The sequence below is a fragment of the Artemia franciscana genome, chromosome 19 (assembly GCF_032884065.1).
Source record: "Artemia franciscana chromosome 19, ASM3288406v1, whole genome shotgun sequence".
In the NCBI taxonomy this organism is placed as follows: domain Eukaryota; kingdom Metazoa; phylum Arthropoda; class Branchiopoda; order Anostraca; family Artemiidae; genus Artemia; species Artemia franciscana.
The window spans coordinates 17,610,949-17,638,191 of record NC_088881.1 but is presented as its reverse complement, the minus strand read 5'-3'; the positions used below and the strand labels follow the sequence as shown (position 1 = coordinate 17,638,191).

Sequence of the window (27,243 nt, the reverse complement as noted above, 5' to 3'; positions counted from 1 at the left end):
TTATGGATTTTTACTTAAAGCCAAGAATTAAAGCAACGTAACTTGACCGCTGAATAGCGATGAAGACTACAATGCTTTTCCATCATAAACACAAACAACAATTAGAAACAACAGGCATTTTTTTAAGACAGTGGAGCCTTAACCCTAAATGAATATTTCAACCCTATATCCAGGGGCAGTCCTCAGCAAAACAAATGAAAATATATAAAAAACTTATATTTATTTAGTTTTATTGGTCATATTTTAATGCGAGTTTCTTTTATATTTTCATTTCCTTGCTGAGGATGGCCCTTGGATATAGGGTCAAAATATTCACTCGGGGTTAAGGATCCACTGTCTTAAGAGAAAATTCTCTGTTGTTTCTGCTTGTTGTTCCTAGGACTTAACCACTTGGCAAAAAAATTAAGTGCGTACTAGGAAAGCCGTTTAATAGCGTTGAATGGATTAGGGCTCCTATTCGTCTTTCAAAGTGTAAATATGAAATTATCTTGACTTTATCAAGGATGAGGACACAATTGGCTCACTTTGCTCCTACATTATTACCTTAATTTTCCCTGCATCTCTTATGCAAATTATTTACGATATGCTGCGAGCCATCTTGAGCTAGTGTCTAGCTTTTATTTTTCAATGCAAAAAAAAAAAAAAAAAATGACATGGTGGGAAAAGGGGGTGAAAAACAATAGAAAAACAAAACAAATCGAAACAATTTGGTGTAACAAGACTGGTTTATTACAATTCATCCCACCTTTATTTTTAGAGAAGCAAGAAACGATTTAAATGTACAACTAACGAAGAATTATCTGTATTGTATTTAATGCCATCACTGCTTTAAATCCTCCAATAGCTAGTCCATGCAAAGTCTATTTAATTGTTACTAATTCACTGCCGTTAATTCAATCATTTTCATAAATCTTACAGATGGACTGAACGAAGTGCGTGCTGAGATGCAGTTGTCTGTATTACTGGTGTCAAATTCAATGTTGTATAATTCTGTGACGGTGCGTCTGGCTGACATGACTAAAGAAGAGTTCTTGTCTCCACTGTTGACCTATTTCACCGAAGGCTTGGCAGCTATCTTACCATGTTCCAAAGACAATGTTCATATTTTTAGTATCCAGGTAAGAACCTAGCATAGGTCGTGGTGCTAAGTAATTAATTTTTTTGTGTCGAGGATCACATATACACGAAGCATACATATACATAAGATAAAAGTGAAGCAGAATGATGTTAATGCCTTAAAGATACACAATCAACTATTAGACGTCGTTTTTATTATAAATAACACATCATTTTCCGATTGTATGATTCTTTTCCAACCAAATAATATTAGATAGCTAGGGCTCCGGCAGGAAATTTTTCAGGGGGGCAGACACCAAAATAGCAGTAATGGTTGGGTGACAGGGAATATATTTCAGGATATTGTTTTGTAGGAATAAGTCTATTTTTAAGTAATTTTAGGAAAAAACTCAAATAAAAAGAGCAATTGAAATGCATGCAAAATGAAACAAAATACAGTAAATTTCAGATATCAAGAATTCCTGGCAAATAGGTCACTTTATTTAATTAATAATATATTTAGTTATTATGTATTTAATCTTAAAAGAAAATCAGATTCAAACTAAAATTACAGAAATATTTATTGCTTCCATAAATTATAACAGACGTAGGCTTGTCTATGCAATTTCCTACTCATTAGAATAGTTTACAGAAGGAGTATATACTCAAAAATCCTCCTGCCTGCATAGATACCACGTTTTAATTTTATACCTGCTATGTAATATTTACCTCTTTCATAACAGGACAATTCTCCGCCTCGAGCTTAAATCCCTTATTTATTTAGACATTTAGAAAAATTACAGAATAATGAAAGAAACTTACTATCCAGGTGTCAAATTGACTCTTTTTCTTTTTATTGTCCTATTCAACTAAATAAAATGAACAGGTTCAAACAAATTTTCGTCACCAAGTGACTTGGCAAATATTCACCAGAAATAAAAATGGCATTCTCTTGACAATTGCTAAACCGACAGTATTGGCTTGTTATGCTGATTCTAAATATATAAAATTCTTTTTGTTGATTGTTACCCACCCAAAACTAAAATTTGAAAATATTTGCCTGATTTTTGAAAACAGGGGAAACACCCCCCAAAAAAAACAAGCGATCTTATTGAACATCCCTCTATTAGATACATCATATCAGAGAACCCTACCATACAGGTTTCAAGCTCCAATTTTTAAATGTGGGATTTCGTTTTTTTCAGAAGAAACATTGTCGATGCATGTTTATTTGTTTCGCTTTTTCCCAAGGGTGATTGTATCAAACCGAAGTTCCAAGATAATTGGGAGGGAGGCCATTCAAAAGTAATTTGAAGCTCTGTTTTAAGCGAGCCTACAGATTGGGCCAGGGGAGAGTCTCGTTTTCTGCCATTTTAGGGCACCAAACTACGACTTTTCCCAAAAGAGGACGAACTTGCAATCAATTAAAGTTCTGAGAAGCTAATTGATTTAGAACTATTAATAACTATATTTTAGGCTTACCAGGAGCAAAAGAAGTAATGCAACACGGTGGTAGTATTGGATTCAACCAAGTTGACTCGCTTTATTTATAATGAAATTAGGCTACGTTTGGTGAATGTAATTGCGTATCAGCTATGATGAGAGAGGATGAGTATTTGTTTAGGTTAAGGGTAGGGTAGATTGTTAGAAAGAACGTCTTAATAGACAATCTGCTTACTCATCATGAGGCTACAGATAAATGTTGAAAGAGGTTGGGGTGTGTAGTAATTCATCAAAATGTTTATCTCTACAGCAAAGATTCCAATATCTACCTGCACAGAGGAGAAAAAGGCAAGGCAGGCCATCACCTGCCTCACCAGGAAATTTCTTTGGGGGGGGGAAACAACTGCTAGAAGCTTAGTTTTCAGAATTTCAAATGGTAACATTTTTCTTTTTCTATTTATACGAAGTACTTCATTGTATATAAACAAATGTATGTGATGTATTTGTCGATGAGACAATTGTAGAGGATGCGATGGCTTCAGTTATGTAGAAAATCAAAAGTCTAACGGAATTTCCATCCATACAAACAATAATAATCCAACCGGAATTCTTTTGTAGTATTATTAACAAGGACTTTTTTTTTTTACCAATTTTACTATTCATCGCCGATTTTTTTAAGTACATTCGATTTTTATCCAAAATTGAAACTGTAAATTTGAACATAGGACGGTACCAATCAACGTGCAGTTTTTGATTTACACATTTTCAAAACAATTAATCAGGGATTTCAGGTATGACTATCTCAAATTATATCTTGGTTAGGCCTTGGTTAAATTATATCAGAAGTTAAATTAAAAAAGGAGCTTTTAAACTGAAAGCAAGGGACAGTTTTGAAATTTATTCCGGCAGATTATTTTCTGTATGAAGGAGGTTGTCTCCTCATTGGCTCCTTACTCTTTACTGTGAAGTTTGGCTTTTGTCCAAATTTCTTAAGAAAACTTGCGATCGAGAAAAAAAAATTCCCAATTTATTGTATTTTTATTAATATATTTCTCCCAGATTTCAAATATATAAGTCATAATATAAATAAAATCATTTAGTTTAGTCTTACTCATCAAAAGCTACAAGCCTGAGAAAATTTGTCTAATTTTCAAAAATTGGGGGAATGGCCCCCTAGAAGTCATGGAATTTTAATGAATTTCGTACCATCAGATTCAGCGTATTAAAGCACCTTATTGTAGAGTTTTCAAGCTCATATCTGCAAAAAAATTTTAGCTATGTAAAAACGCCTCGCTCAATGCCTCGCTCTTTACGCTACAGTCTTTTTTTATTGTTTTAAAAAGTAGAGTTGTGACGAAGAGTCAAACTTTATCGTAAAGAGTGGGGTGTTGAGGAGGGGACAACCCATTACATAGACGTAATAATTTCTGTTCGTTTTAAGTTTTAATGTCGGTCCTTACTTGCAGATAAAATACCGTATTTTTTTTTTATCTAATAGGACCTATAAGTATTTAGGCTCACCATAAAAAGCTGATTCTTTTATTTAATGCTATCGATTGTTAGGATCTTATGCTATCTTTATTGACAAGGATCGTTATTTACTTACCATTCATTACTATGAAGAATTTGTTGTTGTTTTTTTTTGTTACTCCAACTGAATCATAAAGAAAAAACTTTGTGGAAAAGTGGAAAGGGGTCACTCAGTCACAAATTAGAACTTATATTTTTTTATGAAGACTCAAAAACTATTGGCAGGCAGCCAAAAATGGGGCAACACAAATTTTGTCCATGGTTTTTACCTATTCTGCTCTTTATCGTTCGGTTTCCTTGTAATCACTTTATAGTTCCAAATTTCTAGGTTACCTTCCCCCCTGCCCTCCTCTTCTGGCGCCCTTACTAGCAGACGTTGCCTCTAAGACAATCTTGGCCATGGTAACCGCTGTTTCCAGCCTCTGTACGTTGTCTCGCCCCTTCCCCTATTTGAACAGCCCTGACTAATATGATATTAGCAGTATAATATATTAAAATATACTAATTGTTTTTATTCTTCAGGTTTGATATCTCTTTATTTTTGTCATACAGTTGTCAAAAGAAACTGCATAATTGTTTTGTTTGTTTTGTTTGGTACCTGAGCCGATTGTTTTGTTGTTTCACAAAATAAAGTTGAATGACTTAGATAACTTAGGTACAACCACAGTACAATCCATATATTCTAGTCAGTTGAGGTATTTTATTCAGACCCCACCAGTTGTGTATGCTTGGTGGGGCACTTTGGGCCACACCACAATATATCAAGTTTTTCATAATTTTCCCAATTTCCCAAAGATTTCAATTTTTTTTTTTTCGATTTCAATTTTTTCAACGAAAGTACAAAAGAACGCCATTTTGTAATGAAAACAGCGAAACGGTATTTTTCGTAATCAGCGGAGGGTGGGGGATCAAGTATTGGAGGGCCAATGCTTCTCCTAAAATGATGCTGCGTAGTTTATGGTCCAAATCCTTAAGTGACATGCAAGTCTCTTAATACTCATATGCTTCAGTGAGTAAATTACTTATCCAATAAAAACATACTTACAATCCACACCATGGCATCAGTAAAATATCTTTAATAGTGTTGAATTATTCATGTTAATTCTAGCCGCTTGTCATTAGCACATTTGATAAGACAAACGCTTATGATAACGGTAAAGGGTATGCTGCACAATACCCAGTTAGCTTAAGCACTTATCGCTTTTATATGCCTTGAAGGCAATTGACTTACACAAGTTTAAACGATTAATGGGCTATGACGATAATTAGATACCTTTCTAATATTTAAACCAAATCCATAAAATTTTTATTTATCGATATATTTTACAAAACAACTTTTCTCTGGCTAATTTCCAAAATACGATTAGACCGGTGTCATATTTTTTTGTTTATTATTTTTTGCATTTGCTGAGGTATCATTTGCCAAATTACTTAATTTTTTGGGGAGAGATTCTAGTCCTTTGTGTCAAAAAATTTGAGTCTCGTTAAACTCGTGCCAAAATTAGTAAAACTGCGCTAAGATTAAAAAAAAATATACAGTGTTTATCCTAACCCTTTTGCCTTCTCATTTTTGTCAAATATGTTCTTGGGCTGTCTTCTTACTCAGAGCCTCTATTGGGGGAGGTAGTAGGGGAATACCATTTGTTTACAATGATTGTATAAATCATAGAGAGAATCAGAATTAATTTTGATGATTAGTGTAATGCAGTTGGTCCCCTGAAAAAGAAAATTATTCCACCAAAAACGATATTAGTGTGCACACTTAAACCATCAACTGAAGGCTGTTATATATTTCATCACATCCAACAGAACGCTAATTATGATGCAAAGCTAAAGTATCAAAAGTGTTAAAAATGAGACGAATTTCATATGTTCATTGGCCTTGAACATGTTTCATGGCCTTCACGCACGCGGTGTGATGAACACTCGTGTATTCTGCTTTTCCCAACCTGCACCAACAAAACATGTCGAAAACCAATGAAGCTCTGTTGTCTAAGAAGTTGAACATTGAATCAAGGTTTTGGGCGATTTTTTTTTATTGAAACCTGATAAAAAGAACGTAAAGCTGCGTTGACTTTGACTTTTCCAACAACTATTCCCTTTTCAATTCAAAAATCAACGGACTCGGTTTTTATTAAATTATTAAATAAAAAAAAAACAAGTTTTTTCAACCGAAAGTAAGGAGCGACATTAAAAATTAAAACGAACCGAAATTACTTCGTATATGAAAGGGGCTGCTTCCTCATCAACGCCCCACTCTTTACGCTAAAGTTTGACTCTTTCTCTCAACTCTTCTTTTTAAAAAAGTAATTTGGAAATTTTCTTCCCCCATGACAAATTCCTCGATGGAAAGTTTCCCCAGTATATCCCCCTCTTCTCAACCCCTTCCCCCAACCAAAAAATCCTCCTGAAAACGCCTGTACACTTCCCAATAACCATTACTATATGTAAGCACTGGTCAAAGTTTGTAACTTGTAGCCCCTCCCACGGGAACTGTGGGGCAGTAAGTCGTCTCCAAAGACATAGTTATAAAGTTTTTCGACTACGCTGAATAAAATGGCTATCTCAGAATTTTGATTCGTTGACTTTGGGAAAATGATTGCCATGGGAGGGGGTCTAGGTGCCCTCCAATTTTTTGGGTTACTTAAAAAGGACACTAGAACTTTTCATTTCCGTTAGAATGATCCCTCTCGCAACATTCTAGGACAACTCGGTCGATACGATCACCCCTGGGAAAAAAACAAAAAAACAAAAAAACAAACAAACAAATAAACACGCATCCGTGATCTGCCTTCTGGCAAAAAATACAAAATTCCACATTTTTGTAGATAGGAGCTTGAAACTTCTACAGTAGGGTTTTCTGATACGCTGAATCTGATGGTGTAATTTTCTTTAAGATTCTATGGCTTTTAGGGGGTGTTTCCCTCTATTTTCTAGAATAACGCAAATTTTCTCAGGCTCGTAACTTTTGATGGGTAAGACTAAACTTGATGAAAGTTATATATTTAAAATCAGAATTAAAATGCAATTCTTTTGATGTAGCTATTGGTATCAAAATTCCATTTTTTAGAGTTTTGGTTACTATTGAGCCGGGTCGCTCCTTACTACAGTTCGTTACCACGAACTGTTTGATTGCCCAGGTAGAAAGTTTAATTGGAGTTTAAATCATATTTTCAATCAAAGCAAATGAGACGGAACTTTAGATGTTGAAAAGGAGCCATTATTGTGGAATAAAAAATTCAAATTAATTTAAACATTCAGAAAGTTGAAAAAAAGTAGCAATGATTTTGTTTCTTATGCCAAATATGATTTCTCCTTTCAAATGTTAATTTATATTTCTATATAACAGTATTAAAAAATGATGAATTAAATTGAATATTCATTGAAAGAACACTCAAAATTCAGTACTTCAAGATGGGGACATCAAACCAAAATACTGAAGGAGTATTTATAAAGGCGTCAAACTTAACCCTGTTAGCTTTATCTTAGTTAGGTGGACTAGCGTGTTTTCTCTGGCGGTACTTATCTCTTATAGCCACCACAGCAAAGAAATGAAGTTATGTTAATCCTAATGGAACAACTCTTACTTTATAATATGTAGAATAATTGTAGCTAAGACATTTTGCAAGCAGACTCCCTATGCTTTACCCAGCCACCCCCTCCCCTAATGTGTAAGTACGTATTAAATGTTTCCTAACCTAATCTACCCCATCCTAACCAGAATACCAATCAAAATATTTAATTAAAATGTACCTCATTATGGTTTACCTCTCTCACGGTAAGCTGGTTCTCACCAAGTACATGCTGAAATATAGAAAGAAACAGGTTCTACTCAGATCAAGAGCTTCAGTGTGGTGGCTATAAGAGATAAGTTCCCCTCTTTCTATGTAAATGTCGTCACTGTCACGCGTATTTGACGTTTCTAGACTCTTGGAATAATTGCCAAAATCTTGTGCTAACATATTCTCCAAGGGAGGATGTGCAGGACAACGTGGATAACGAGGATAAAAATATGATTAAACAAAAATTTTGGCATGTTGATCCTCCCTAGCTACCGATTTTTATCAATTATATTAGCAATCTGAAAATTTCAGGTAAGACCTTTAGGCGTAACATTGATAATATAGTACCTCAGTGCGAAAATTGTGTAATGCACATGAAGATGGGTTGGCATTTAATTGGAGTGAACCTAGCAAAAGATATCTAGCGTGCTGTGGGCAATCTACCTTGTGTGTTAATTAATTTAACCTAAGGGAATGGTCTTCAGTTTAATAAAACCATATACTTAAAAAGGGGAAATGTAGTGTCTGCTGCTGGAGCTGTATATTTTTATGGTACCGTGCAACACCCCTTGGACTAAACACACATGCAGGAGAAAATAGCAGAAGAAAGCACACATTTAGACAAGGAGCCAACAATCAAACTTGCTTAGACTTGCGTTGAGAATATTTTGAAAAAAAATTGCAATGCGCAAGAAAGTAAAGAGCCACCAGGAGTTCAGCAAGAATGGCGGCAACAATGGTAGATCTGACCTCTGTGGGAGGGGTAAGGAGTGGAGGAGGTCTAAAGTCTTTTTATGCGCATAGCAGCTAGAGGTGGACGTTGTAGTGCAACCAAACTTGTTGGGTAGTAAGAGATGGGCTCATAGTTTTGCCTTATCATGGTTTTAATTGGATCCAATATTCTAATAGCTGTGTGGAATTAATTCAACAAAAACTCATCAACCGATATAATTATTGTCTTTGGAACTGAGCTGTAGTTTGGACGTTAGTTATGCGTTTTAGGGCTCCATTCCAATCCGATAGTTTGTCATTTATGTGGCTTCGCAAATGTGACCCATGGGTCACAACTGTTGTAAGATTTCGCAGGCCTCACTACCAGAAAAGCAGTTTTTGATTGCGTTCTGGGTGTTAGCTTGTGTTTCAAAGCCCATTATTTATGAAGTAATTTTGAAAACTTCTAGTTTCAAAATCAAATTGGAGTCGTTATAAATACCACAATAAATTCTCTTTAACTATTATTTTTTTTTAAATTTTCGTCCCTCTCAAATATTTGTCTCCAAACATAATTAAATCAGTGATTTTCAAATTGATCATTTAACCTTCCACATGCTATAAAGGTTTAGATATGCTGGCCAACTCAGCAATTTAAACATAAGTAATTTTCAAACCACGGTACGCAGTGTTATAATTGAATATTGAACACTTGTGGCTTCAATGCCCAAGCCTGTGTTAAACACAGTAAAAAACAGAAGAAAAAAACATATAATTAGGAAGTATATTTTTTACACTTGTGGAGCTCACAAGTGTACACTGTTATTACACTCACGGTCTACACTGTTATAATTGAATATTGAACCCTTGTGGCCCTAAATCCCGAGACTTTTGTTAAACACAGTGAAAAAAAAATGCTAATTAGAAATTATAGTTTTTAAACTTCTGGAGCTCATAGTTTGACCGCTATTTAGTATGTTATATTTTTTTTCTCTATTTAATGCTGTCGTTGTTTCACTTACATGTTATTTTACTTATTCAATGCTGAATCCTTTATCAGTTGTATTTGAAAATATACATAGGATAGCCAATGAGGGTCATAATCACACACAGACACACATACACACACACACACATACATACACACACACACACACGCATACACACACACACAAACACACACACACATATATATGTGTTTATTTTGTATTTATATGTGTATGTATTTATATGTATGTGTATGTATTATATGTGTATATATGTATGTGTATGTGTATGTATGTATATATTTGTATGTATTTATTTTTCTTGAAAACGGCTCCAATTTTTTTCAATTAAAATACTTTAAAGAAGAAAACCAAAGGTTTGAAGCTTATTAGAAATCGTTGTTAGAAAAATATCATTACTGAATTTCTTTTCTTATAAATATAAGCAATGTCTTTTTAAGACATGAAAAAAATTGTAAAATATGTTAATTTCAGTTCAGAACCGCTAAAGTCATTCTGTAAACGGCAAAAATATTTACGGTGCCTGAACAACAGTTTTAATGTTTTAATTAAAACTAGAAAAATACCTGAAAACTTTAAAATTAGTTTTTTGTTTGTTTGATAAAATCAACTCTTGGGTTTGAACGCAATCATTTACATAATGTCAGTAGGAAAGCCCATAAACCGAAAATTTGCGATTATTACAAATGATGGTTCTCTGTTTTGACTAGGGGTTGCAACAATTCAAAAACCTTAAAAAAGAAAACCAAAAGTTTCAAGTTTAGTACATATCGTTGTTAGAAATCGGACTAGCTTCAATAATCAAATATTTTTGAAAAGAGCAAGTATGAAAAGACATTAAATTGCGTGAAGAAAAAAAAAACAGTACCTGCAAAAATATTTGTATATATTTTAACAAGGGATTACAACAATTCAAAAACCTTAAAAAAGAAAACATTTTGATGTCTTTTAGTTTTACTGCTGATGATGAACACTGTATAGGTGTTCGAAATATCCAGTTAAAAAAATTTATATCTGTTCACTGTCGGTTAAAAGGTTTCATCCCTATTTTGAACTGTTATACTCTCGTCATGGAAAGGCAGTGTGGTCTTCGAAGTTATCTAAGAAAATATTTTTGAACGCAACCAGTTATATAAAGTCAGTAGGAAGGCCCAAAAAACGAAAGTTTACAATTATTACAAATGCTGATTCTCTATTATGACAAGGAATTACAATAGTCCAAAAACCTTAAAAAAGGACACCAAAACTTTGAAGCTTAGTACATATCGTTCTTAGAAATCGGACTGTCTTTAATAATCAATTATCTTTGAGCAGAAAATAGTATGAAAAGACATTAAATTGTGGAAAGAGCAATAACAGGTAATTGCAAAAATATTTTTATATTTTTTTTTAACAAGGGATTACAACAATTCAAAAACCTTAAAAAATAAAACCAAAAGTATAAAGCTTAGTAGAAATCGGTGATAGAAATTGGACTTGCTTTAATAATCAAATATCTTTGAAAAGATATAGTATCAAAAGATATTAAATTGCTTAAAGAGCAAAAACTGGTATATATTTTAACAAGGGGTTACAACAATTCAACATCTAAAAAAATAAAACCAAAAGTTTGGAGCTTAGTAAATATCGTTGTTAGAAATCGGACTTTCTTTAATAATCGCTGGTGAGTAGAATCTAAACATATATTAAGTGTGAATGTATTTAATTGTTATTTATATTTTGTTTTTTGTTATTTTTCCCCAAATAACGGGCTATTGAGGTCTTCGGGATATTTTTGTTTATAAAAGGAAATATATTGATAATAAAGGAACTTGAACTTGAAAAAAAAGATCAAATATCGTTGAGAATACTTCAGTATGAAAAGACAGCAAATTGTCTGCGGTTGGAAGACAAGCGACAATGAGAATCCATATATAGAAGCCTGCCGTGTGCTGAGTGCCGGGGCCCGGCGGCTGGTAATTGCAAAAATATTTCTATATATTTTAACAAGGGATTACAATAATTGAAAAGCCTGAAAGAAGAAAACCATAAGTTTGAATCTTAGTTGATATTGTTGTTAGAAATCGGACTTGCTTTGATAATCAAACATCTTTGAACAGATCCAAGTATGAAAAGACAGCAAATTGTCTGCTACCACTGTTCCAAATGTTTGCTACCACTATTCCAGAAAACTTGTTAAATTTTACTATAGGTTCTTAGATAGACTAAAATAATGCTAAGTAGTCTTATAAAGTTTAGATTCCGTTTTCACCGTTATGTCATCAATCTTTTTTCTGTGAATCGGCATGGACATGGAAATAAAGTATTTTCAGGTTTGTTTTCTTTGTTTCGTTTTAGGATGACACCGATGTTCCTGACCGGGTTTTGAACGTTAGCTTCTCGGTCCGAGCACCCGACGGTGATTCCTTTTTTAGTCAACAATATCTACAAGAAAAAATCTATCTGAGTCGATCAACTCTTGCCAAACTTGCAACTGTGAAGGTAATTACCTCTAACAAACCACTCTCTATGGAATTATATTGATTAAGTCAAGAAAACCTTATTTGGAGAAGTTAGGCTGTCATGTTGTTTTTGGGAGAAAATGTCATCACCGAAGCTAATTCATAGTAAATCGTTTCTTGATTACAAAGATGTTAAAAAATGCATTTCTCCATAAGGTTTGTATGAAGTAGTAAGTTGGATAGAATTACTACGGTTAAATGTAGAATTCATAAAATGTCGCTTGGGTAATACGACAATAGGATTAAAGTAAGGGAAGTAGAGAAGGTATTTAAGCATGACCTAAGGAGGCGTGAAATGAATTTCATGGATAAATTGCGGAGGATCTGAAAGGTGTACCCAGACAGTATAATAGAAGGTATAGTACTGGCATGTTGAAAAAATTAAAATGAAGTATTCAGACTGGACTTGACCCAGTTCAACATCGAAACGTCACCCCAATTAGTGACAAGGTAAGCGTTGAAGATAAATAGGTTGAGCATTTTGAGAATTTGGTAAGCTGTAGCTGTGTTAAGCTGATAAAGATGTAGGAAATGAAGTAGAAAACTGAAAAATATTTCGATAATTTGGAAGTGAAAGAAGTTTTTTTGCGAGGAGGAATTTAGAGAGACAAAACTAAAAGATATTGAAAAATATAAAGCCTCAGTGATAGCTGGGTCAAGGAATTTTTGAAATATGATAGTTCCAAAATTAGATATAAATTACTAAAAATATGAATGTGATTTTTGAAAAAGGTGAAGTACAAGGAAAACTATAATCCTTTTTAAGAAAGGTGATGAGAGTGAGTGGTAAATACGGAGCCGATGGCTTGATTTCTGCAGGAGGCAAATTCTTATCATGGTGATATTTATTAGACTAAGAGATGATGTAGACGAAGGTTTAACAAAAGAACACTATTATTATAAACTGAAAAAAAGATGTGATTTAATCAGATTTAATTGCTTTTGCCATATACGTTTCACTCTTTTCCAAATTTGCAAGAAATAATGATTATGAAAAAATTATTGTTTTTACCTGTGTAACCTGTAATTGCACGAAACAGCTAATAACAAAGGAGTGAAAATTGTGGTTTTTGTCATTTTTCTTCCTCACTAATTACCATCGGACAAAATCACCACCGCTTTCACATTTAGACATGTCCAGAACAAATAAATTATACAGAAAAGTGAAAAGTTACTATATTGCAGGATACTGGATTTTAGGAAAATACAAATTTTCACTCATAATCTAGTAATGACTTCTCAAATTCTGCCTAAACATGAAGATGAGACGCAATCGATACCCCTAAGTTCTTTTGCACTAATCTTTCATTTCTATCGAAATTAATACTTATAAATTGCATATATATATATATATACCTGTGTCCTGGTCGTCATTTATATTGCCTGTGTCCCGGTCGTCATTTGTGTCCCGGTATCCCAGTCTGTAATTTCTCCTTGAGTGTCCCGGTCGTTATTTATATTCCCTCTGTCCAGGTCGTCATTGGTGTCCCGGTCTGTAATATATAAATATTTTTGATATTTACATAATAGCTTTAGTGGTTCTGGACTGAAAACTAAATATGCTAATCAAATTGGGAATTGCAATCTTTTAGGTTGAAAAGGCAGATCCATTGGAATCATGAGAATGCGTGGAATAAGAAAAGCCTCACCCTCAAAAGGCCCTGTCAAGATTGTTGCCTCTATTACGTTATAACAGACATAACACGTCATTTGTGTCCCGGTGTCCCGGTCTGTAGTTTCGTTAGTCGACAAACTTGACGTCAGACGACAAACAACTTCATGACGACATACAGCTCAATCCTTATAATGACGTCAGTCGACACACAAACATGACGTAAGTCGACAGACAGACAAACAACTTATTTTTATATATAAGTTGTATATATATATATATATATATATATATATATATATATATATATATATATATATATATATATATATATATTATATATATATATATATATATATATCTATATATATAAAAATAAGTTGTCTGTGGATCTGTGGATCGTGGATCAGGTGACGTCATGTTTCTGTGTCGGCTGACGTCATGAAATTAGTTGTCGTCATTTTTGTTATGACGATGCTTAGTATATTGTAAAACACATTAATTTGGTTAATAATATACCATTTAAAACACCAAAATGAACATGCTGGAGTAGTCACTCGGTGAGAGAGGGTGTCAGAACGGAGAATGAAGGTCCCAGGTTCAAATCCTGGTTAGGCTAAAAAAGGTAAAAAACTAAAAACTAAAAAAAAAAAACTGAAAAAACTAAAAAAAGGCAAAAACTACAAAAAAAAATAAAAACTAATAAAAAAATAAAACAGCCGAAAAACTAAAGAAACTAAAGAAACTAAAAAAAGGAAAAAACTTAAAAAAACTAAAAACTAAAAAAAAACTAAAAAAAAGGAAAAAACTGAAAAATAGAAGAGAAAAAGAAAACTAATAAAATTAAAAATAAACATAAAAAAAAATAAAAAGATAAAAACTAAAAATAAAGTAAAAAGAAAAAACGAAAAAAAAATAAAAAAGCTAAAAAAAAGGTAAAAACCAATAAAAAACTAAAAAGAAAAAAGGTGAAAAACTAAAAAAAAATTTAATCTAAAAAACTAAAAAAAACTAAAAAGGTAAAAACTAAAAGAACTAAAAAAGAAAAAAAAACTAAAAAAAGGAAAAAAACTGAAAAATAAAGGAGAAAAAGAAAACTAAAAAAATATAAATAAAAGTAAAAAAACTAAAAAGATAAAAACTTCAAAAAAAAAACTAAAAAGAAAAAGAAAGAAACTAAAAAACCTAAAAAAAGGTCAAAACCAATAAAAAAAAACTAAAAGGAAAAAAAGGGAAAAAATTAAAAATTTATTTCATCATATACCAATTCAAAAACGAATGTATACCGGGATGACGACCGGGACACAGGGAATATAAATGACACAACTACAACGGGGACGCCGGGGGCACAGGGGGATATAAATGACGACCGGGACACCGGGACACAAGGAATATAAATGACGCCCGGGACGCTCAAAGAGAAATCACAGACTGGGACACCGGGACACAAATGACGACCGGGACACAGGGAATATAAATGACGACCGGGACACAGGGACATAACTACAAAGGGGACGCCGGGGTGCACAGGGGGATATATAAATGACGATGGCGACTCAGGGAATGGTCGATTAGCAATCACCATCAACAAAGCTCAAGGGCAATCATTAGAATCATGAGGTATAGATCTGAATACGGATTGTTTTCCCATGGACCATTATATGTTGCATGTTCAAGAGTCGGTAAACCTGACAATTTATTTATATGCACAGACAATGGGACAGCAAAGAATGTTGTATATTCGCAAGTTTTACGTAGTTAAAAACATATATATATATATATATATATATATATATATATATATATATATATATATATATATATATATATATATATATATATATTCACAGGTGGGACATAGGGACACAACTACAATGGCGCGTAACTAATATGGCGCCAAACGACTTACGACCGCGGGGGGGCTTGGGGGGGGGGCGCGAAGCGCCCCCACCAACTAGGTGTTGGGGTGGCGCGAAGCGCCACCCCAACAGCTAGTATATATATATATATATATATATCTATATCTATAAAAATAAGTTGTCTGTCTGTGGATCAGGTGACGTCATGTTTCTGTGTCGACTGACGTCATGAAGTTAGTTGTCGTCATTTTTGCTATGACGGAGACGTCATTAAAGATATTTAAGACATATATGTCTTAAAAGACATATAGGCTAAAGGCTAGAGAACGCAAAACCGCGTAGTTAGATGAAGATCCACCTGGACAGCGAGAGTCAAAACATATCAAAACTGAAAATGATAGCGATGATGATTGGGTTTGGGATTTTGACTTGGATAAGCTCATCAATGCCTACCAGATTTTAGTTAAAAAAACAAAGGTTCGGCGATATGTATTTCATAGTGAAGCTGAAAAATAAAGAAGAAAAAGAAAACTGAAAAAAGAAAAAATGTAAAAAACTAAAAAATACTAAAAAGAAAAAACACTCAAAGAGAAATTACAGACCGGGAAACAAATGACGACCGGGACAGAGGGAATATAAATAACGACCGGGACACTCAAAGAGAAATTACAGACTGGGATACCGGGACACAACTGACGACCGGGACACAGGGAATATAAATGACGACCAGGACACAGGTATTTAAGAATATCGTTCAAAGACAAATTTTTAATTGTAAGAAGACCGTTGAAAGAGAAGTTTCTAATTGTAAAATGACTGAAGAACCTACAATGGCAACGGTACCACCATCGAAGTAGATAACCAGTGGGTTTACGGCCAACCTACCATTTTCAAAGATACCACGATAGGAAGACTCTACACCGTTCACCCCAATCAACATGAATGCTTCTTTCTACGCCTGCTTTTGGTGAATGTACCCGGTCCGACATCCTTTGAGTATTTGAGAACTGTAAACGGTACTATACATGACACTTACCGTAGTGCATGCCAAGCTCTGAATTTATTGGAGAATGACCAACACTGGGATAACTGCATCAATGACGCGTGCGAAACGTCAACCCCAAGTCAAATTCGTGCACTTGCTCTCTATCAGCTCCTACAGAGTTATGGGAAAAATATAAGTCAAAAATGTCCGAAGATATACTCCATCGAAAACAGTTAGAGACGTCAGATATGACTTTTGATTTTACATCAGAAATTTATAACTACACTTTAGTTATTATAGAAGATTTGTGCTTACGTATGGCAAACAAACCTCTTCAGGATTTGGGAATGCCTTCACCTAACCGTATCGCTGCTGTTTCGACACGTGTAGAATTGGATCGTGAACAAAGTTACAGTACGAGTGATCTATTGTCGTATGTACAAAATAACATTTCCAAGTTAACGTCGGAACAAAAAGAAATTTATGATACGATAGACTAAATTTCAGGACGTATACAACTACCTGCTGATTTCTGTAATTTAGTGACGTCCAAAAATGAATTGATTGAAAAAGTATTTCCGAATATTCTAAAAAATTATAAAAATAATAAATGGCTAAGTGAAAGAGCGATTCTCGCACCCAAAAATACAGACGTCCACGAAATCAACAATATTGTTTTGACCAAGATTCGAGACCAGGCAGTCCTTTGCAAGTCAGTCGACACAGTTTTGGAACCAAATGAAGCGGTTAATTATCCATCTGAATTTTTAAATTCCGTAGATCTTTCAGGGTTTCCACCACACGTGCTACAACTAAAAATAGGCGTACCAATAATACTTTTAAGAAATATCAACCCACCAAAGCTTTGCAATGGCACGCGACTTGCCGTAAAAAAAAAACAATGGAAAACCTAATAGAGGCCACAATCTTGACAGGGCCTTTTGAGGGTGAAGCTGTTCTTATTCCTCGCATTCCCATGATTCCAACGGATCTGCCTTTTCAATTTAAAAGATTGCAATTCCCAATTCGATTAGCATTTGCAATCACCATTAACAAAGCTCAAGGTCAATCATTAGAAAAATGTGGTATAGATCTTAATACTGATTGTTTTTCCCATGGACAATTGTACGTTGCATGTTCGAGGGTCGGTAAACCTGACAATCTATTTATATGCAGCGACAATTGGACAGCGAAGAATGTTGTATATTCGCAAGTTTTACGCAGTTAATTTGTATTGTATCTATCTATCTATCTATCTATATAAAAACGAGTTGTGTGTGTGTATTCATGTTTGTTTGTTTGTAAAAAGAGCGTTTGCATATGACGTCATTATTAGTGCATACGGCTTTGTATATGCACAGACAATGGGAAAGCCAAGAATGTTGTATATTCGCAATTTTTACGTAGTTTAACTCCTGCAGACGAAATGAATGCTTGCCTGAAAAATTCTAATTTATGGGCACACGTAAAAATATTAAAATTAACTACAAATATGCGTGTCCGATTGCAAAACGATGACTCTGGTCAAACATTTTCAGATCAATTGCTAGCAATTGGAAACGGAAAGCTCCCAGTAGTGGGAATGCCAAAAATGTTGTATATTCGCAATTTTTACGTAGTTTGAAACACATATATAAATCTATCTATATTCACAGGTGGGACACAGGGACACAACTACAATGGCGCGTAACTAATATGGCACGTAACGACTTACGCGCGCGGGGGGGCTTGGGGGGGGGGGCGAAGCGCCCCACCAACAGCTATATATATATATATATATATATATATATATATATATATATATATATATATATATATATATATATATATATATATATATATATCTATATATATATATAAAAATAAGTTGTCTGTCTGTGTGTCTGTCTGTCAGGTGACGTCATGTTTCTGTGTCGACTGACGTCATGAAGTTAGTTGTCGTCATTTTTGCTATGACGGTGACGTCATTAAAGATATTTAAGACATATATGTTCACGTAGAAATCTATTAATGTTTAAGTTTAAAATGACTGATGAACTTACAATTGCAAAAGCCGATGAAGATGCTCAAAGAGTCTATGCCAAAAAACTTGCTGCTGATAGAGAAAGTCAGAAAAGAAAGCGTGCCGAGGAATCAAAAGAACAGCAAGGAAACAGGCTTGAGGCTAAAGAACGCAAAACCGCGCAGTTAGATGAAGATCCACCTGGACAGCGAGAGTCAAAACATATCAAAACTGAAAATGATAGCGATGATGATTGGGTTTGGGATTTTGACTTGGATAAGGTCATCAATGCATACCAGATTTTAGTTAAAAAAACAAAGGTTCGGCGATATGTATTTCATAGTGAAGCTGAAGAATAAAGAAGAAAAAGAAAACTGAAAAAAGAAAAAATGTAAAAAACTAAAAAATACTAAAAAGAAAAAACACTCAAAGAGAAATTACAGACCGGGACACAAATGACGACCGGGACAGAGGGAATATAAATAACGACCGGGACACTCAAAGAGAAATTACAGACTGGGATACCGGGACACAAATGACGACCATGTCCATGTATCAAGGTCCATGTATCATATTTTTTACAATAATATCATGTAACCCCTTATCGACATTTTTATCAGGTATTTCAGCGGAAATCACATCATCAATTTCGTTCGAAGTAATTTTTTTATGTAGCCAGATTAGTATATGTGCATGTGGCAAACCTCGTTTTTGCCATTCCACTGAGTACATCCAGCATCGCACTGACCCAAACACTTCAAGTTTTACTATGTAGTTTATCAGTGATTTCAACTTTTGCCGGAAGACACGGGCCGTAATGTCATGCCTATGAACCGCCCATTGTCCTTGAAGTAAAAGCTGCAGTATCTCGTCCCAAGATTGATTACATGTAAATGTAATAAATAAATCTGGACGACCATAGAGACGAACATACGCAATAGCATCTTGAGCATATTCATGCATATGACGGGGACTGCCAGCATATGACGAAGGTAAAATTGTTAATCTTCCAACGTTTGTGGTATTACCGTCATTTATAACTGCATCTCGCAAATGAATGTATTGTTCAGAGCGGAGCTTGGTCTGATTCAGGCGGATATATAGCAAACGTTCTGATTCAATTTTAGCATACATATCAACGACAAATTGGTGAAACAATTCACGGCATTTTAAAATATAATTTTCTTCATCCTGCCGAATCATTAGTCTATAGGAATAATAATGCATTGCACTGCATTTCTTATTCATTTCTTTGTTGGTGGCTGGATTCATCAATTTAATATTAAAGTGATAGCCGTCAGCTCCATCCAAAAAAATGATAGGATATTGTAGGGCATCGTAGCATCGATGAGTTTCAGCAATTCTTAACAACTGAGCGTTTCACTTATGAAGAATAATATCTCGAGGTAAAAACTGATCACCGACCATAACGATTGCCACTTCGTCGATAGTTGGAGCATTGTATCTACGCACATGTTGGCCAGGAGGCGTTTTGCCAGCGGAAATAACAATTTTATGCGTATCAGTAGGCATCAAATCGATGGCTGTTTTGAACAGACGCACTAAATTATTATTTTCGTGGAAAAGATGTTGCAATTGGGAAACGATTGTCCTTTCAACGTTGAGAGAAATTTCGCAACGTGCATTCAATTCAGAATTTCTATCACTGATGAAGTACAATTGTAAAAATTTATGATTCTCGCCTGAGAATGGTAGAAGGGACCCTGCTTTATGATAAATTTGCCCTATTACTTTGAAAGTAGACATAAATTGATCTGGATTTTCGATTTGGGCTCCAAACGACGTCATTTGGAAACATGAGTTGTATTTTCTGATTTGTAACAAAAAACGCTTAGATTCTGACGTAGTTCCAGTAAGGAAAGTCTTCAATGGCTCTGGTGGTGCAGCCAATAGAGGAAGTTTAACTTTTCCTGAGGCGCAACACATTCCCATTGTTTCACCATTGAATTTCAAGGCCTTGCAATAGGGACAAATTTTAGACATTGTCCCGATTTGAACACATCTACTCAAGCTATAATCATCGACTGGGCTGTACCTGAATGCCAGGCGATAACTTTCAGGTTGCTCTGATTCCTCGGCACGCTTTCTTTTCTTACTTTATATATCAGCAGCAAGCCTGATTTCTTGCTGTTCTTGTGATTCCTCGGCACGCTTTCTTTTCTTACTTTCTCTATCAGCAGCAAGCCTGATTTCTTGCTGTTTTTGTGATTCCTCGGCACGCCTTCTTTTTTCACTTTCTCTTTTAGCAGCAAGTCTGCTTTCGCGTTGCTCTGGTAGTTCCTCGGCACGATTTCTGTTCTTTCTTTCTCTATCAGCCTCAAGCCTGTTTCCTTGCTGTTCTTTTGATTCCTCGGCACGCTTTCTTTTCTGACTTTCTCTATCAGCAGCAAGTTTTTTGGCATAGACTCTTTGAGCATCTTCATCGGCTTTTTCCATTGTAAGTTCATCAGTCATTTTAAACTTAAACATTAATAGATTTCTACGTGAACATATATGTCTTAAATATCTTTAATGACGTCACCGTCATAGCAAAACTGACGACATTGTATTAATGCTAAAGCCAAGGTTCAAACCTGGAGCCTCTCGGACCTAGAACCTGAAACATAACGCTTTACCAACTCAGCTACTTCGGCTTGAATACATTCGTTTTGAGCAGCTTCCTCGGGTGTTGCCATTGTAGGTTCTTCAGTCATTTTACAATTAGAAATTTCTCTTTCAACGGTCTTCTTACAATTAAAAATTTGTCTTTGAACGATATTCTTAAATACCTGTGTCCTGGTCGTCATTTATATTCCCCGTGTCCCGGTCGTCATTTGTGTCCCGGTATCCCAGTCTGTAATTTCTCTTTGAGTGTCCCGGTCGTTATTTATATTTCCTCTGTCCCGGTCGTCATTTGTGTCCCGGTCTGTAATTTCTCTTTGAGTGTTTTTTCTTTTTAGTATTTTTTAGTTTTTTACATTTTTTCTTTTTTCAGTTTTCTTTTTCTTCTTTATTTTTCAGCTTCACTATGAAATACATATCGCCGAACCTTTGTTTTTTTAACTAAAATCTGGTAGGCATTGATGAGCTTATCCAAGTCAAAATCCCAAACCCAATCATCATCGCTATCATTTTCAGTTTTGATATGTTTTGACTCTCGCTGTCCAGGTGGATCTTCATCTAACTGCGCGGTTTTGCGTTCTTTAGCCTCAAGCCTGTTTCCTTGCTGTTCTTTTGATTCCTCGGCACGCTTTCTTTTCTGACTTTCTCTATCAGCAGCAAGTTTTTTGGCATAGACTCTTCGAGCATCTTCATCGGCTTTTGCCATTGTAAGTTCATCAGTCATTTTAAACTTAAACATTAATAGATTTCTACGTGAACATATATGTCTTATATATCTTTAATGACGTCACCGTCATAGCAAAAATGACGACAACTAACTTCATGACGTCAGTCGACACAGAAACATGACGTCACCTGACAGACACACAGACAGACAACTTATTTATATATATATATATACTAGCTGTTGGGGTGGCGCTTCGCGCCACCCCAACACCTAGTTGGTGGGGGCGCTTCGCGCCCCCCCCAAGCCCCCCCGCGCGCGTAAGTCGTTACGCGCCATAATAGTTACGCGCCATTGTAGTTGTGTCCCTATGTCCCACCTGTGAATATAGATAGATATATATATATATGGTTTTAACTACGTAAAACTTGCGAATATACAACATTCTTTGCTGTCCCATTGTCTTTGCATATAAATAGATTGTCAGGTTTACCGACTCTTGAACATGCAACATATAATGGTCCATGGGAAAACAATCTGTATTCAGATCTATACCTCATAATTCTAATGATTGCCCTTGAGCTTTGTTGATGGTGATTGCTAATCGACCATTCCCTGTCCCGGTGTCCCGGTCGTCATTTACATCCCCCTGTTTCCTCCGGTGTCCCCGTTGTAGTTGTGTCCCTGTGTCCCGGTCGTCATTTATATTCCCTGTGTCCCGGTCGTCATTTGTATCCCGGTGTCCCGGTCTGTATATACATTCGTTTTTTAGTTTTGTTTTTCTCCTTTATTTTTTTCCTTTTTTTTTCTTTTTTAGCTTATTTAGATTTTTAGATTTTTTAGTTTTTTTATTAGTTTTTAGTTTTTTTTTCTTTTTAGTTTTTTTGTCCCGGTCGTCATTTATATCCCCCTGTTTCCCCCGGTGTCCCCGTTGTAGTTGTGTCCCTGTGTCCCGGTCGTCATTTATATTCCCTGTGTCCCGGTCGTCATTTGTATCCCGGTGTACCGGTCTGTATATACATTCGTTTTTTAGTTTTGTTTTTCTCCTTTATTTTTTTCCTTTTTTTTTTCTTTTTTAGTTTATTTAGATTTTTAGATTTTTTAGTTTTTTTATTAGTTTTTAGTTTTTTTTTCTTTTTAGTTTTTTTGTAGTTTTTACCTTCTTTTTAGTTTTGTTAATTTTTTTTTTACTTATGTCCTGGTCGTCATTTATACTCCCTATGTCCCGGTGCTTTGTTGATTGCTAATCGAACATTCCTTTTGTCCTGGTCGCTTTCTCTTTGAGTGTCGTCATTTATTTTTTTCTTTTTTAGTTCTTTTAGTTTTTACCTTTTTTAGTTTTTTTTAGTTTTTTAGATGAAAATTTTTTTTAGTTTTTTCCTTTTTTTCTTTTTAGTTTTTATTGGTTTTTACCTTTACGTTAGCTTATTTTTCAGTTTTTTCCTTTTTTTTTATTTTTTTTTTATTTTTTATTTTTTTTAGTTTTTTACCTTTTTTTAGTTTTTTTAGTTTTTTTAGTTTTTTTAGTTTTTTAGCTTTTTTACTTTTTTTATTAGTTTTTAGTTTTTTTGTAGTTTTTGCCTTTTTTTAGTTTTTTCAGTTTTTTTTTTAGTTTTTTATTGGTTTTTACCTTTATTTTAGCTTATTTTTCAGTTTTTTTCCTTTTTTTTAGTTTTTTTTAGTTTTTAGTTGTTTTAGTTTTTTACCTTTTTTTAGTTTTTTTAGTTTTTTTAGTTTTTTAGCTTTTTCATTTTTTTTATTAGTTTTTAGTTTTTTTTGTAGTTTTTGCCTTTTTTTTAGTTTTTTTAGTTTTTTAGCTTTTTTATTAGTTTTTAGTTTTTTTTGTAGTTTTTGCCTTTTTTTAGTTTGACAACTTATTTTTATATATATAGATAGTTTTTTTTTTTTACTTATGTCCTGGTCGTCATTTATACTCCCTGTGTCCCGGTGCTTTGTTGATTGCTAATCGAACATTCCTTTTGTCCTGGTCGCTTTCTCTTTGAGTGTCGTCATTTATTAGTTTTTTCCTTTTTTTTTAGTTTTTTATTGGTTTTTACCTTTATTTTAGCTTATTTTTCAGTTTTTTCCTTTTTTTTAGTTTTTTTTTATTTTTTATTTTTTTTAGTTTTTTACCTTTTTTTAGTTTTTTTAGTTTTTTTAGTTTTTTAGCTTTTTTACTTTTTTTATTAGTTTTTAGTTTTTTTTTTGTAGTTTTTGCCTTTTTTTAGTTTTTTCAGTTTTTTTTTTAGTTTTTTATTGGTTTTTACCTTTATAGTTTTTTTAGTTTTTTAGCTTTTTTATTTTTTTTATTAGTTTTTAGTTTTTTTTGTAGTTTTTGCCTTTTTTTAGTTTTTTCAGTTTTGACGTCACCTAATCCAGTTTTTTCAGGTGACGTCACCTGACACATCCATCCATCCATCCACAGACAGACAACTTATTTTTATATATAATATATATATATATATACATATATATATATATATATATATATATATATATATATATATATATATATATATATATATATGTATATATATATATATATATATATATATATATATATATATATATATATATATATATATATATATATATATATATATAATTGTATATTTATTTATTTATGTATGTATGTATAATTTTTTTTCAAAAACAGCTCTATCTTTTTTTTAATTAAATTTGTATCCTGGGATTTTCTATATATATCTTCTATATATATATAAATAAGTTGTTTGTCTGTGTGTCTGTCTACTGACGTCATGTTTGTGTGTCGACTGACGTCATGTTTGTCGACTGACGAAATTACTGACCGGGACATCGGGACACAAATGACGACCGGGACATCTATCTATCTATCTATATATATATAAAAATAAGTTGTCTGTGTGTGTGTGGGTCTGTCGGGTGACGTCATGTTTGTGCGTCGACTGACGTCATGTTTTCGACTGACGAAATTACAGACCGGGACACAAATGACGACCGGGACACCGGCACATAGGGAATATAAATGACGACCGAGACACTCAAAGAGAAAGCGACCGGGACACAAGGAATGTTCGATTAGCAATCACCATCAACAAAGCACCGGGACACAAATGACGACCGGGACACAGGGAGTATAAATGACGACCAGGACATAAGTAAAAAAAAAACTAAAAAAAACTAAAAAATGGTAAAAACTACAAAAAAAACTAAAAAGAAAAAAAACTAAAAACTAATAAAAAAACTAAAAAAGCTAAAAAACTAAAAAAACTAAAAAAGAAAAAAAAGAAAAAAGAAAAAAAAAATGAAAACTAAAAAAAAAAATAAAAATAAAAAAAAATAAAAATAAAAAAAAACTAAAAAGAAAAAAGAAAAAAAAACTAAAAAAACAAAAAAAAGTAAAAACCAAAAAAAACTAAAAAGAAAAAAAGGGAAAAATACAAAAATTTATTTCATCATATACCATTTCAAAAACGAATGTATATACAGACCGGGACACCGGGATATATATATAAAAATAAGTTGTCTGTGTGTGTGTGTGTCTGTCGAGTGACGTCATGTTTCTGTGTCGACTGACGTCATGTTTTCGACTGACGAAATTACAGACCGGGACCCAAATGACGACCGGGACACCGGCACATAGGGAATATAAATGACGACCGGGACACTCAAAGAGAAAGCGACCAGGACACAAGGAATGTTCGATTAGCAATCACCATCAACAAAGCACCGGGACACAAATGACGACCGGGACACAGGGAGTATATATGACGACCAGGACATAAGTAAAAAAAACTAAAGAAAAAAAAAGAAAAAAGATAAAAAAAATGAAAACTAAAAAAAAAAAATAAAAATAAAAAAAAATAAAAATAAAAAAAAACTAAAAAGAAAAAAGAAAAAAAACCTTAAAAAACAAAAAAAAAGTAAAAACCAAAAAAAACTAAAAAGAAAAAAAGGGGAAAAATACAAAAATTTATTTCATCATATACCATTTCAAAAACGAATGTATATACAGACCGGGACACAGGGATACAAATGACGACCGGGTCACAGGGAATATAAATGATGACCTGGACACAGGGACACAACTACAACGGGGACGCCGGGGGGCACAGGGGGATATATAAATGACGACGGGGACACAGGGAATGTTCGATTAGCAATCATCATCAACAAAGGTCAAGGGCAATCATTAGAATCATGAGGTATAACTAAAAAAACTAAATAAAGGTAAAAAACTAAAACCTAAAAAAAGACCAATTCAAAAACGAATGTATATACAGACCGGGACACCGTGACACAAATGACGACCGGGACACCGGGACACAAGGAATATAAATGACGCCCGGGACCCTCAAAGAGAAATCACAGACTGGGAGACCGGGACACAAATGACGTCCGGGACACAGGGAATATAAATGACGACCGGGACACAGGGACACAGCTACAACGGGGACGCCGGGGGGCACAGAGGGATATATAAATGACGACGGCGACACAGGGAATCGTCGATTAGCAATCGCCATCAACAAAGCTCAAGGGCAATCATTAGAATCATGAGGTATAGATATGAATACGGATTGTTTTCCCATGGACCATTAATTGTTGCTTGTTCAAGAGTCGGTAAACCTGACAATCTATTTATATGCACAGACAATGGGACAGCAAAGAATGTTGTATATTAACAAGTTTTACGTAGTTAAAAACATATATATATATATATATATATATACCCCCCCCCCCCAATTCCACCAAAGAGAGCAGACCCGGTCCGGTTATGTCAGTCACGTATCTTAGACAGGTTTCTATTCTTCCCATCCAGTTTCATCCTGATCTCACCGCTTCAAGTATTCTCTAAGATTTCCGGTCCCCCCAACTGCCCCCCCTCCCAATTACGCTTGATCCGGTTGAGATCTAAAATAAGAGATCTGAGTTACGAGGTCCTTCTAAATATGAAGTTTCATGAAGATCTAATAACTCCTTCGTAAGTTAAAAATACGTCATTTTTTCTTATTTTTCAGAATTAACCCCCCCCCCAATAGAGCGGATCCGTTCCAGTTATGTAAATCACGTGTGTAAGACTTCTGCTTATTTTTCCCACCAAGTTTCATCCCGATATCTCCAATCTAAGCGTTTTCCATGAGTTTAGGTTCCCCCCAAACTTCCCCCAATGTCACCAGATCCGGTCAGGATTTACAATAAGAGCTTTTAGACACGATACCCTTCTAAATATCAAATTTCAATGAGATCCGGTCACCCGTTCGTAAGTTAAAAATACCTCATTTTTTCTAATTTTTCGGAATTAACCCTCCCCCCAACTACCCCAAAGAGAGCGGGTCAGTTTCGTTTATGTCAATCATCTATCTAGGACTTGTGTTTATTTTTCCCACCAAGTTTCATCCCGATCCCTCCACTCTAAGTGTTTTCCAAGTTTTAGCTTTCCCCCTCCCAACTCTCCCCCCCCCCAATGTCACCAGATCTTGTCGG

At 34.3% G+C, this 27,243-nt stretch overlaps 1 protein-coding gene and 1 long non-coding RNA gene across 2 annotated transcripts in view; both read left to right on the top strand.

The window, feature by feature from the left end:
- LOC136039359 (protocadherin-like wing polarity protein stan) overlaps nucleotides 1-27,243 on the top strand; it is a 173,078-nt gene that overhangs the window by 35,589 nt on the left and 110,246 nt on the right. Inside the window, exons 7-8 of the mRNA XM_065723020.1 lie at nucleotides 919-1,118; nucleotides 11,867-12,010. Of these exons, the coding sequence (XP_065579092.1) occupies nucleotides 919-1,118; nucleotides 11,867-12,010 (344 nt within the window). The remainder of the gene's footprint in view (nucleotides 1-918; nucleotides 1,119-11,866; nucleotides 12,011-27,243) is intronic.
- On the top strand, nucleotides 15,682-17,097 carry LOC136039043 (uncharacterized). Its single transcript, XR_010620359.1, has 2 exons — nucleotides 15,682-16,049; nucleotides 16,163-17,097. It is a non-coding gene; the product is annotated as an uncharacterized LOC136039043 (long non-coding RNA).